At 43.0% G+C, this 11854-nt stretch overlaps 1 protein-coding gene across 2 annotated transcripts in view; it reads left to right on the forward strand.

The window, feature by feature from the left end:
• LOC134011953 (NACHT, LRR and PYD domains-containing protein 12-like) overlaps positions 1 to 10177 on the forward strand; it is a 67166-nt gene extending 56989 nt beyond the window's left edge. For both annotated transcript variants that reach the window (XM_062451521.1, XM_062451522.1), the window contains one exon: positions 9731 to 10177. In XM_062451521.1, coding sequence (XP_062307505.1) covers positions 9731 to 9932 — 202 coding nt within the window. In that variant the 3' untranslated portion in view covers positions 9933 to 10177. The remainder of the gene's footprint in view (positions 1 to 9730) is intronic.
• Positions 10178 to 11854: the final 1677 nt, after the last annotated feature.

The raw sequence follows: 11854 nt of genomic DNA on the forward strand, positions 1-11854 counted from the left end.
AAAGGGGGAAGACCCTTTCCTTGTCGGGGGTAGGAGAAGGTGTGATGGTACCATGCTTTGTCTGTGGACTGTGCTACATGTGTTAAGAGCAGTAGGTAGCTATGCAGCTCTCTTTCAAATGCTTTGTGGGGAGGACCCTCGATGGGTCCTTCTAAATTAGGTGCTGGAAGGGGCCTTCCAGCAGCCATCTCATGCGGTGACAAAATGTTTTGGCAGTTGGTACTCGAATCTTGGAAAGACCTCCCTGCACAGGAATTTTGCTACTGATCAGGAATAGTTGGCACTGCCTCTACCCATCTATTGAACTGACAGATCACTACCAAGATGTATCTCAGTCTTCCTATACGTTGCATCTTGTCTACATAGTCTATCATCAGATGTCTAAATGGTCCGTCTGCTGTTGGAATGTGTGAAATGGGAGCAGAAATGTTTTTCCTAACATTATAATGTGCACATTATTTGCATTTGCGTAACACTATCAACTGTGGCTGCTAAATATGATGACCCCCCTACGACTTGAAGGTGACCTATAATCACCCCCCTGGCGTAATGGTGACCACCATGCGCATCCCTAATAACAAAGTTACATGAACACAGGTGTGTGGTAGTTGCTGGGTTCACCGTGCCAAACCTTTGAATGGTTAGTTCTGGAGCAGACAGTATCACCTCGTAGCCAGTCCTTCTGGCCATTGTTAAAACAAATCGTGGGCTTGTGAGTAAGGCATATAGTTGATAGGATGTGTAGAAAGTTACTGGGTGTCCCATTGTCGGTGATGATGCTTGTTTAAAAGCAAAGACAGCGGCTGCCAGTCCCTGAAAGCAGGGTGGAAGTCTTGCCTCTACATTATCTAGTTATGTACTGTAATAGGTTGTTTCCCCATGGGCGTGTCTTTCAACAATACAGCAGTAGCATATCCAGATCGTTCCGGAACATATAGATGAAGTGGTTTCGATTAATCGGGATTGCCAAGGGTGGGGGCGGATTGCATGTTACTATTGAGAGCTAAAAAAGCTCCCTCCGCCTCTTCGGTCCACTGCAATGTAGCAGCATTACTAGTCTGCCCTGCAGCCCTAGTAAGGGCTCGCAAAGGTGCTGATTTGAGGGCATAATCACAAATCCATGGTCTGCTGTATCCCGCCATTCCTAGTAAGGTAAGCATTTGCTCTACTGTCTGAGGTTTCGAAGCCTTGGCTATGGTGTCTATCCGTGACAGTGCTCTCTGTCTCTTATCCCCACTAAGCCGCCTGCCCAGATAATCAACTGTCGTCTGACAAAATTGTAACTTGTCTCTACTTACTTTATGTAGCCTACTGGATAACGATACTGGTAACCTGCAGATTCTGTAGGTCCTGGGCCAGCATTGATCAAACACAGCTGGGCTGTCCAGGAATCCCTGGGGTAATAGGGTTTAAGTACTGTGTTTACCTTCAAAGGTGAAAGCAAACAGGTATCGTGAGTCTGGATGTGCTGAAACATAAAAATGCAGAGCACAGGTGAACAACTGTTTACCATTTTGTGCCTGGCGGAATGTTGGAAAGTAATATGTGTGCATTAGAACAATCGCCTTTGGAAAGTCTCCAGTGGAGTTAATAGCTCGCAGATCATGTACCAATCGATAATCATTAGAGTGTGGCTTCTTTATTGGAAAGATGGGTGTATTACAGGAGCTTTCTGTTTCTATCAGGACTCCTGCATTCACTAGACCCTTAATAGTGGGTCTAATCCCGTCTATAGCGTGGTGTCGGAGAGGGTACTGTCTCTGGTAGGGTACCATAACGTTGGGGGTACCTGTCCTAACAAATATTCATGCTCTGAGAGTAGACATCACATTTTTACATTTGACATTTACATAGTTTTGTTGGTGTTTTTATATTCACTACCACTGTCTCAGCTGTCCCTACGTTGTAATTTTCCTGAAATTCTATAATAACGTGTGTCAGGGGATGTGTATTATTTTGTGGGCTTCCATTCTAATACCTGTATGGCTACTTTTATCATTGGATCTAATTCATAAGATCTATGTCCTTCAGTTGTAATTAATGTAACGTAGGGGCAGAATCCTGTATGTGATACCATTCTTTTAATTCTGGTGGGAGTGTTATAGCTGCGGCAGCTCCTTCGGGGCCTACAAAGATATCCTGGTTGATGATACAGGACAGTTAAAAAAAAAAAAAAATAGCAACTCTATACAACAGTCGGCATAGTCCGTGTGACCTTGATGTTCGTCATAAAGAAGAGTGCAGTGGCATCTGTTGTGGTCTTGGTTTCCCTACTAATGCTTGTATCCACGGCTCCCATTCTTCCCATGATTGGGTCAGTGAAGATTCTTGTGGTCTGGCTGTGGGGATCTTGTGTTGTTACATTCATTAGTGAACTTAAGACATATTGTAGTTTCTTTTCAACTGTCACTGGTTTGCTGATTTGCTGAGGGATCTTCTTGGAACTCCACTCGCAGGCCGCTTTGGGTACACACGATATTGGCTTTTAATATTCATAGAATGTCTCTTCCTAATAGATTGATGGGACTGTGTGCTGAGTACAGTAGAGGTGCTACAATAGTTTTTCCTGCAATTTGCATTGTGAGTGGCTCCGTAATTGGTACCACTTGTGTTTTCCCAGAAAAGCCTACAGCTCGGATGGATGAACTTGAGAGGGGGAGATTGAAGCCATTTTTTCCAGTGCATGAGTACGTCGCTCCTGTGTCCACCATGAATGCATGTTCTTGGCCTTGCACTGTAACTGATATGGTGGGTTCTTCTCGTGGTTGTAATGAGATCATTGGCGACATTTTTTCCCCCTCAGGCTTTTCTGGGCACCTCTATTGCCAGTCTGCAGCTGGCGCCACATACAGATTTGTTAGACAGTCTCTTCTGATATGTCCTTGTTGTCCACATCCCCAGCACGCATTTTGTGGCTGATTCAGTCAGATTGGGGTTGGACCGTGTTTGTCCATCTGGCTGTGGGGGTGGGCCTCGTCCTCCTCCTCCCCCACGGGGTTTCCCACCACGTTGCGAAGGTCCTCCCCTTCCCTTCCAGGGTTGATCTGAGGAGCCAATGTGCACATGGATTGGTGGCAGGGTGAGAGTTAGGGGAAAGACTGGGGCTGCCTGCGTTGGTCCTGGTGGAGCAGGAGGTTGGGGTGGTGGCTGGAACATCACTGGGGCCTGGTGTGTCGGGTTCTCGGGAACCTGGGCCTCTGCTTCCTGTTTTTCTTCTCTGCAGTTATTGACGTGATGGAGTATGTGTTCTGGCCAGTCCATTCAGGCCTACCACACCGTCTAGACACTTTTGTACATCTTGAATTGCCTTTATCACCATCAGCATAAACAGTCTCTGTGTGGTGTTGTTTGTGTTCCAGGCACTCCCAGTCTCATTACTCCACCTGCATTGAAAAGCATGCAGAACCTTTGATGGACATTCGTCGTCTTTCAGCATTTCGCCATCTAGCTTAGAGGGATCCATCTTCTCTGGGTAGTGTTTCCTTAGCTCTGCCCATACTTGGTTGCGGTGATCTTCGAACCCTACGCTGTCCACTTGGTTTCCGGTCACCACTCTTGGCAGTTGTGCATTTTGGAAAACTTCTGCTGTTATCTGTTTTCCGGCCGTGTGCATTAGCAGAGCCTTTATATCTCCCAGAGCCAGTGTCACTCCTGCTGTGCTCTCTTCCAGTGCTGTTATCCATTTGTTAGCTCCATCAGTGAGTGTAGTCTACCTGCCAGGCCGATCATGTCCATGAACGACCATGGCACGTACAAGGGATCTTGTCCAGGTCCTTTTACCACCAGTGGGCATTGCTGGATGGGATCATCTAGATCCTCTGTTCCCCTCCCTTCTAGGTGGTCGTTTAGGTTGGATCTTCTCCCCAGTCTTCCACCATCTCTCACCCAGTGCTGCTCTTGTTCTTCACGTGTGTGTCGCTTGTGATGACTTGAGTGCACGACCCCTCTGCCGCTGAGTTGTTGCCATGTGCTGTGGGGGTCCTCGTTTGGTCTGACTTCAGGTGTTGGCCTGGGTGTGGACATCTTGTCACTGCGGTTTCGTAATTTTGTCATCAGGTTGTTTATTTCATACTTCATCCTTTGTATTGACTACTCCCAGTCTTGACATTTCTGATTGATGTTGTCCCCCTATTCCAGCGATTGCTCTCTGCTGTTTTGTTTGGGGCGTGTCCCTAATGAGCGATCTGTTGATGGTTGTTTGGAGGTGCTGCATCAGTTTCTTTACTGTCTAAATATGTGGGTGGCTCCAATGGCCATACTGGTGCGGTGGGGCTCTGTCCCTGTACTTCCTTTATTCTTGTCTCTGTTGGATTGGTTATTTTCTCTGTCTTCTTTCTTTCATCACTTCGTATTTTCCGTCTATTTCTTGCCATCTGCTGGCGTCTGTGTCCTTCCTTTCTAAACCAACCTAGCACTTCCTTTTCCCTCGTCTTCTTTCAAATCTTTAGATTTGTGGGGCTTTATGTTGACCTCCACCTCCTCACAGCACGCTAAATCAAAGGATCCTCCTTTCGGACAAATTGAATTGCGAGCATGCCATTTCTTCAGGAAATGTTGAATGAACTTTTTGTTGTCTGGGTGGCGTTTTTTTTTTATTACCTCCACTGGAGTCGTCACATGGCTGTGCAAAGCCTTCTCACTGTTTTTTTACCGTGAATGATCCCTGTATAAATGTGTCGTGTTCTGCTGACCAAGGACCTGGGAAACTGGTTGGTCGTCCGTTTCCCTGATTTTCTTAATTTCTACAAAATAGCTAATTAGTTGTCCCAGTTAGCTCACTGGAGCTAAGTTGGGGTCCTACACCAGCCTCTTTTGTCTATTGTTTATGGAGGTCTGGTGGTACAATCCCACCTTCCTATCTCCACTTAACCCACTGGGAACAATGGTAATACTGAGTGATGGATGTGTGGCTGGCCTATCCCATACTACTATTGTGTGCCCTACTGGCACTTTTAACCGGAAGTCGCTAGGATAGTGGCTACTGTGGTCTGCTCCAACCTGGGCCGGACCTGTAGAATTAAGCCAATTGTGTTACTGCTAAGACAAGTCAGGGAAGAATTCTCTTCTATGGCGGAATTTGTGATTTGGTACTCTGCCAAGTTTTAAATTTATCAGCTGAGCATTCTGTTAATTCTCAACTTTTGTAAATAAGTGTGTTTTTGTCAAAAATACTACTGTGTCTGTTTGCATTAATCAAAGTAGAATAAATAAGAAGTAGTGTTTTATCTCTGTTGTCTAGTATGCCAATTTATTACTGTAAAGTGTCACACCGTCTACAAAATTGGAACTCTGGGGTCCTTAATGTGTTCATTACTGTAATAACCTTACTTGCTAATATTTTTCTGTGTGTACTTTACAATAATCACAGTCCCCTGATACTTCTGATTGCCGTCAGTATTACACACAATCCCTAGTGCCTCTCTTCCTGTCTCTCTATGGAGCCGCGTCCTTCTCTATACGCACACAACCTTGCTCCTGGTTGTGAAAATAGTCGTTCTCTTGTGGCAGGTGCCACTGCTCTCCGCAGAGCCTGTGTCTACCTTTCGGTAACTCAAGCACAACTCAGGGAGAAACAACAAGAAATAGCTAGACACAGAGAGAGGGTGCGAGTGTGTGTGTCTGGGAATGAGTGGGTATGTGTGTGCGTGTGTGCGAATGAGAGTGAGTGGGTGTGTGTGTGTGATGAAAGACGTTAATTTAAGTGAGTGTGTCTATAAGTGTTTGTGGATGTATGTGTGTGTGTAACTGGGAATGAGTGTGTGAGTGTGATTGAGAGCCGTTAATGTGGATGATTGTGTGTAACAGTGTTTGTAGATGTGTGTGTGAGTATATGTAACTGGGAATGAGTGGATGTGTGTGTGTGTGTGTGGGAGAGGAAGAAAGAAAGAGAGAGACAGAAAGGGTGGGGGGTATTTTGGGAAGGAGAGACAAGACAAAAACAGAGAGGATGTTAATGTGTGTGTTTGTAGTGAGTGTAGGAGTGTGTGTGTGTGATGAGAATGAGTGTGTTGTGTGTGATGAGAGACGTTTGTGTGTGTGTGTGTGTGTGTGTGTGTGTGTGTGTGTGTGTGTGTGTGTGTGTGTGTGTGTGTGTGTGTGTGTGTGTGTGTGTGTGTGTGTGTGTGTAATGAGAATGTGTGGGTGTGTGTGTGTGTGATGAGAATGTGTGGGTGTGTGTGTGTGTGTGTGATGAGAATGTGTGGGTGTGTGTGTGTGTGATGAGAATGTGTGGGTATGTGTGTGTGTGTGTGATGAGAATGTGTGGGTATGTGTGTGTGTGAGTGCAATGTGTGTTTTTGTGGGTGTATGTGTGAGTCTATGGAACTGGGAATGAGTGTGTGTGTGTGTGAGGGAGTGGGAGAGGGACAGAAAGGATGTGGATGTACGTGTTCGAGAGGGAGAGAATGTGTGTGTGTCTGAGAGGGAGAGAGAGAAAATGTCTGTGAGAAATGAACCGCTGATGCTTCTGATTATATTAATCACAACACTTCTCTGATCACTTGTAACTGTTTAGCCATCCACAAATATCAATGATTCAGAGATATGTTCAATCACAACTTACATGTCTCACAACTTAGGATCCAAGAAACTCATGAAACATTGGAGTTGAGCTTGCCATTGGCTTACAAAACTGTTCACTTGTCTTTATCTATAACTATGTGGTTTTCTGTCTGGGGCAGAAGAAATGTGGCTATTTACTGCTATATTTTTGGGGCTTCTTTCCCTGACAACGCCACTCTATTGTTATTAGTGGTTCATTTCTCTGTCAAGCCTTAAGGGCTCACAGAGATCTACAGGCTTCTCTCTTTTTTCTTTTTTTTATCACTCGCTGCCCAAACGACAACCCGACTGCGCTTGTCTCTACTGGCCACGTCTATCACGGTTTAGGTGAAGGCGTGAAGTTCCAGGAGCAATACGCAAGTCTGGCTCTCGCCCAGCCCAGCGGACCATTTGAAGCCTCTTTCCTTACTCTACCACATTTAATGTTTCTGGTGCATTTGCAGACTCTACTGTGTATGTTCCTCTCTATTTACAGTAAAATACAGTCTGTTATATGACTTTTGTCTAATATCTACTCATTCTGATACATAAGCATATTCACAAGCATTAAATTCTGGCCAATGATGTTATCTATCGCTATTCCAGCGACGCACGCAAATGTTATCTTATTTGACAAAGTACTTTAACTCTCTTTCAACCAAGAGAATCTGCCGGCTTATAGAGCTAAACTCGCTCTGGAAGGGCATCAAATGTACACCCGTACAAATAACTCCTGCCCTTTGCTGCCTGTCGTAGACCCCACGACACGCGCAATATCAGATGTCTTCCTTTGATAAACTGTCTCAGGAGACCATCTATACCACATATTATTTCACACACTAAAATACACAACACGCCCGATATCAGATGTCTTCCTTTGATAAACTGTCTCAGGAGACCATCTATACCACATATCAAAACAAAAGCACACTATATATATATACACTAACGCAAGCGCTGCGCCGTCAGTGCAAGCCAAATCAAGCCCATAGCAAAAGTTAGACAGACAAGGAACCAGCAGATTATAGTTGAACGTGACATATTAATTGTTCATTCTTTCCACGCCATAGCAGTACAAGACATACAAAATACATACAAACATACAATATGTTTGCATCAAACCTGGGTTTCAGTGCTCTGATAGTTTTATTACTTTAAATAAAAGACATAGGTTCTTTTGAAGAAGAGATTGCACCAGTTTACCTGGCCTGCTGGGTGGGCTCACACCTCGGAAACGCACAGAATTAAGCAGATGTATATAAAAAACTCTGCTTACCTTATAAATTTGTTTGGCCAAGGCGTGTTCCGAGGTGCTCTCCTCCCATGGTGGATCTCTCAAACTTCTCCTGGTTGTAGCTCGCCAATTTGAAGAAACAAAAGTTCTGTACGTCTTCAGTCAATTCTCAAAATTTAAAAACAGCACTGGAACTCAACAGGGTTGATGCAAAGTGTTTTATTGGTTCTCAGGTAACAAAGATTCCCAATAGAACGTGAGCGTGATCCCGGGATCAGACTGAAGTTTTCTCCGGACAATTTAACTTATATAGTCTTCTCCCCATCGTATGTTAATATAGTACAATATTTGTTGGTTACATAGACATTAGGTAATCTTACCAAGCGTCCCTTGTCTCAAGGGATTCAAAGCAGGTACTTTCCTACATAGACATTTCTTCCAATTAGGCTCTTTCTGACCTTGAACAGCCAGCTGCATTAGGCTTCTGGGCGTAAGGCCACAAATATCTCATAAGTTATAGCTATGCATCCTGGTCCTTTATGAAAGCATACACATGCTCCTCTCCCCCACTCATCCTTTAATTATTTAAACCCTATATTTTGCGCTTCATGTCTCCTACCATTGTTTAGGGATAACAATAATCAGCCAACAGCTTTGCATCTGGTTTCCACTAATATACCTTGTATTAATATGGTTTCCAATAATACAGCATATACCAAAGAGTGATTACAAGTATCTTTAAATCATAATCATGAACCATCTTCATAACTACAACAGTATGATGTTTTTTCCACATCACCTGCTAGACTGAGAGTCAGAGACGTGTTTTTAGCACAGTGCTTCAGGGTGGCTGGAGAGACAGAGTCTGGCCCAGCTGCTTAGCAGGGGTAGGGGTTGTGGTCTCTCAGAGTACAGTCGTACAGTCGTTTAGCCTCTCTCACCACCTTGCTAAACCAGGTCTTTGACTTCTTGAACCTGGATCTGTCCCTACTCCTGAACGCTTCCTCCTTGTCCAACCTCAGCCTTCTGAGTTTAGCCGTGAACCAGGGTTAGTCGTTGTTATAACTCACCCTGGTGCATGTTGGTATACAGCCGATGTTTGACATCTGTCACAGCATCTGTGAACACATCCAGACTGGATGACTGAGGAGTAGTGTGTGTGTGGTCACTACTGTCTGAACCAGTATCATGAGGAGTAGTGTGTATGTGGTCACTACTGTCTGAACCAGTATCATGAGGAGTAGTGTGTGTGTGGTCACTACTGTCTGAACCAGTATCATGAGGAGTAGTGTGTATGTGGTCACTACTGTGTTCGAACCATTCCAAAACATACCAAAGGATGTATTGTGTTATTGTATCTCACTGGTGAATTAATCTTTTAAGTTTCATGTCACAATAACACAATCAAGCTAACCATTCCTGAACAGTGTCATATATTCATTGATAGTTTGATCATGTCAGTACAACAGTGCCATAGATCTCGTCTATAGTACTGATCATAGGAGATACTAAACCTGCATTATCTGGTTCAGAAAGACACTAGACAGTTTAGAACAAAAGATTCACTGATGGCCTACATTTCACATTATATGACTTAGAAATACCTCAGGAAGTCCACATGATGTCTCAGTATAGACATATATTAGACAGGATTGTTTTGGGGATATTTCACAAGTACAATCCAGCTTAGTAAAATCAGCTTCTCAGGCAGGTTCATTTTTCACATTGGTTACTGGCTACTGTGTCATTGTGTTCGAGTCAAAACTCTCATGGAAACTCATAGTTAAAACATTTAAGAAAGCTTGGTAGGAGCAATTCAGTGAGAGTTCCACTCTTCCAGAGGTGGTCGGTGTTGAAGAAGAGGTGCAGACCATAAGCAAAGCATAATCATGCATCAAGAGTAGAGATAACAATAAAAAGTGTTTGTGATCCCTCCCTAATGATAACCTTCTACAGGCTGTCAGGCTGTCACATCACAGAGGAAGGCTGTGCTTCTCTGGGCTCAGTGCTGAAGTCAACCTCCTTCCTGAGACAACTAGATCTAAGTAATAATGATCTGAAGGATGCCGGCATGAAGCTGCTCTCTGCTGGACTGGGGAACCCACTCTGCAAACTGGAGACACTGAGGTATGTATTTATGTTCTACATGAGCCATTAGTAAAGTTACCATCATCAAGTTGGGTATAAACTTAATGCCAAGAATGAGATATGCCTTCTAGTCATCAGTGAGGACTAGTTTGATAAGAAACAGGCAGATTTGCTGCATCTGAAACACTCTAAAACATGCTGTACATAATGATTGGCTTATATTTTAATTCATGTTTTTGTTTATTTTAGACAGAATGAAAATGTTGATGCAACTGTTTCTGAATGTGCAACATGATTGCAGTCTCTTTGGGTAGTGTTAACAATATGTATGCCCTTGCCCAAAGGGTAATAAAATACAGCTTAATTAAATTTTCAACCTTAAACCTATTTTGCATTGAAACACAACCTCTCATTCATCAAACTTTGTGCACATCTGGGGTTTCCCTCTTCACAGTGGAAAAACATTGACTTTAATCTGTGAACACCAATTGTTTTATTACAACACTGAAATGTGCAGTCATGGCTTTCGCAAAAAGAGAAATGGAGGTATTGTCATCTTCAGAACCTTTATAGACTCTGTAACCTAAATCAGTAGCACACATAATCTCAATTTATTATTGTGTACATGTGTGTCTGTGATTGCTGTGATGTATTTTTATGAATGTCAGGGTCACTAGGAAAAGTAAGACATTTGAAGTTAAAAAAAATAACTTTTTGAGGGTTTTCTCTGCTGTTAAATATAATAGCAGTCATGTTTGACCCTGACGACAACACAAGGGTTAAGCTATACTATTCATCATATTATTGTACATTTACCTGGGCAGTGAGTTTAGCATCTGGCGGCTGTTGTTCCTGTGGTTGACGCCTCTTCCACTACATGAAGGGTTTCAAATTAGGAATGGCAAGAAAAGTGTGCTTGATCTATAATACTACTGTATATACCGTATATATGTATGTAACTGGCTATTCACATTTATTCTGACAGACTTTACTTCATAGGATGGTAGTATTCCATCTGAGATGCAGGGAGTCAGCCAAATGCCCCATACCGAGTGAGATTTCAAACACATATCTGCTCTTTAAAAAAGGGAAGAAAGAAAGTTGAACACAGAACGTCAGTCTTTTATTGGTCCTTTGCACAGATCACAAAAGGTGACATTGACCATTGAATTTATTGAGGTTGGCCCTGCTAATGCGTCCTAACATTAAAGCAAAAAGAGCACAGAATGCAAACATGACTGTTACAACTTTAAACTACAATTTTGGAAAGAATATAAAATGTTGAAATAGCCTATATAAAGACAGGCATGATGGTGTTAAATGATTATCTGTAATCCATGAACAGCATACTAATATAGCAGTTCCTCTTCTCGCAGGGAGTGCAGAGCCAACAGGCAGTCAGGTTATCTAATGACTTAACATAGTTAAATAAATACTGACAGGCATTCTCTCTTATTGGAAAAAAAAAATCGCTAGAAACGTTTTTTGAATGCTTTTGGTTAATTTCACTTCCATTTAATTTCCCCTTTAATTTTTTTGAATAACTTCTTATATTGTCCAATAGCCTGAAGTGTTTGATGGCACGCCCTGTCATGTGATCTCTGTCTCTGGATCAGCTAGCCGTGTTGCTAAAAAGAACACTGTTGTCTGAAGGGAACCAGATGTCTATCTGCTCAGAAAATTCTAAGCTAGAGACAAATTTACCATCTGAAAGTTAAAGTCTATTAGTAGCCGGTCCAGAACAAATAAGTTTACTGAGGCTTTTTACAGTAATTTAGAAGCAAATTACCTCAGGTTTACCACAGAACATTCTCATCGTATAAACCAGGACGTTTTGTAGCTAATAGGCTACAGAACGACTGAAGTGGGATATTCTTCATTTGGAATCCAACTCAGTGGAACAAGTTCGGCAGGTAGGCTGATATTTTACCACTTTATATGTATAAATTACGTTTTAGTTGACTGCGGCAGGGTGTGGGGAATGGGAGGTAG

The sequence above is a fragment of the Osmerus eperlanus genome, chromosome 25 (assembly GCF_963692335.1).
Source record: "Osmerus eperlanus chromosome 25, fOsmEpe2.1, whole genome shotgun sequence".
NCBI classification, from domain to species: Eukaryota; Metazoa; Chordata; class Actinopteri; order Osmeriformes; family Osmeridae; genus Osmerus; species Osmerus eperlanus.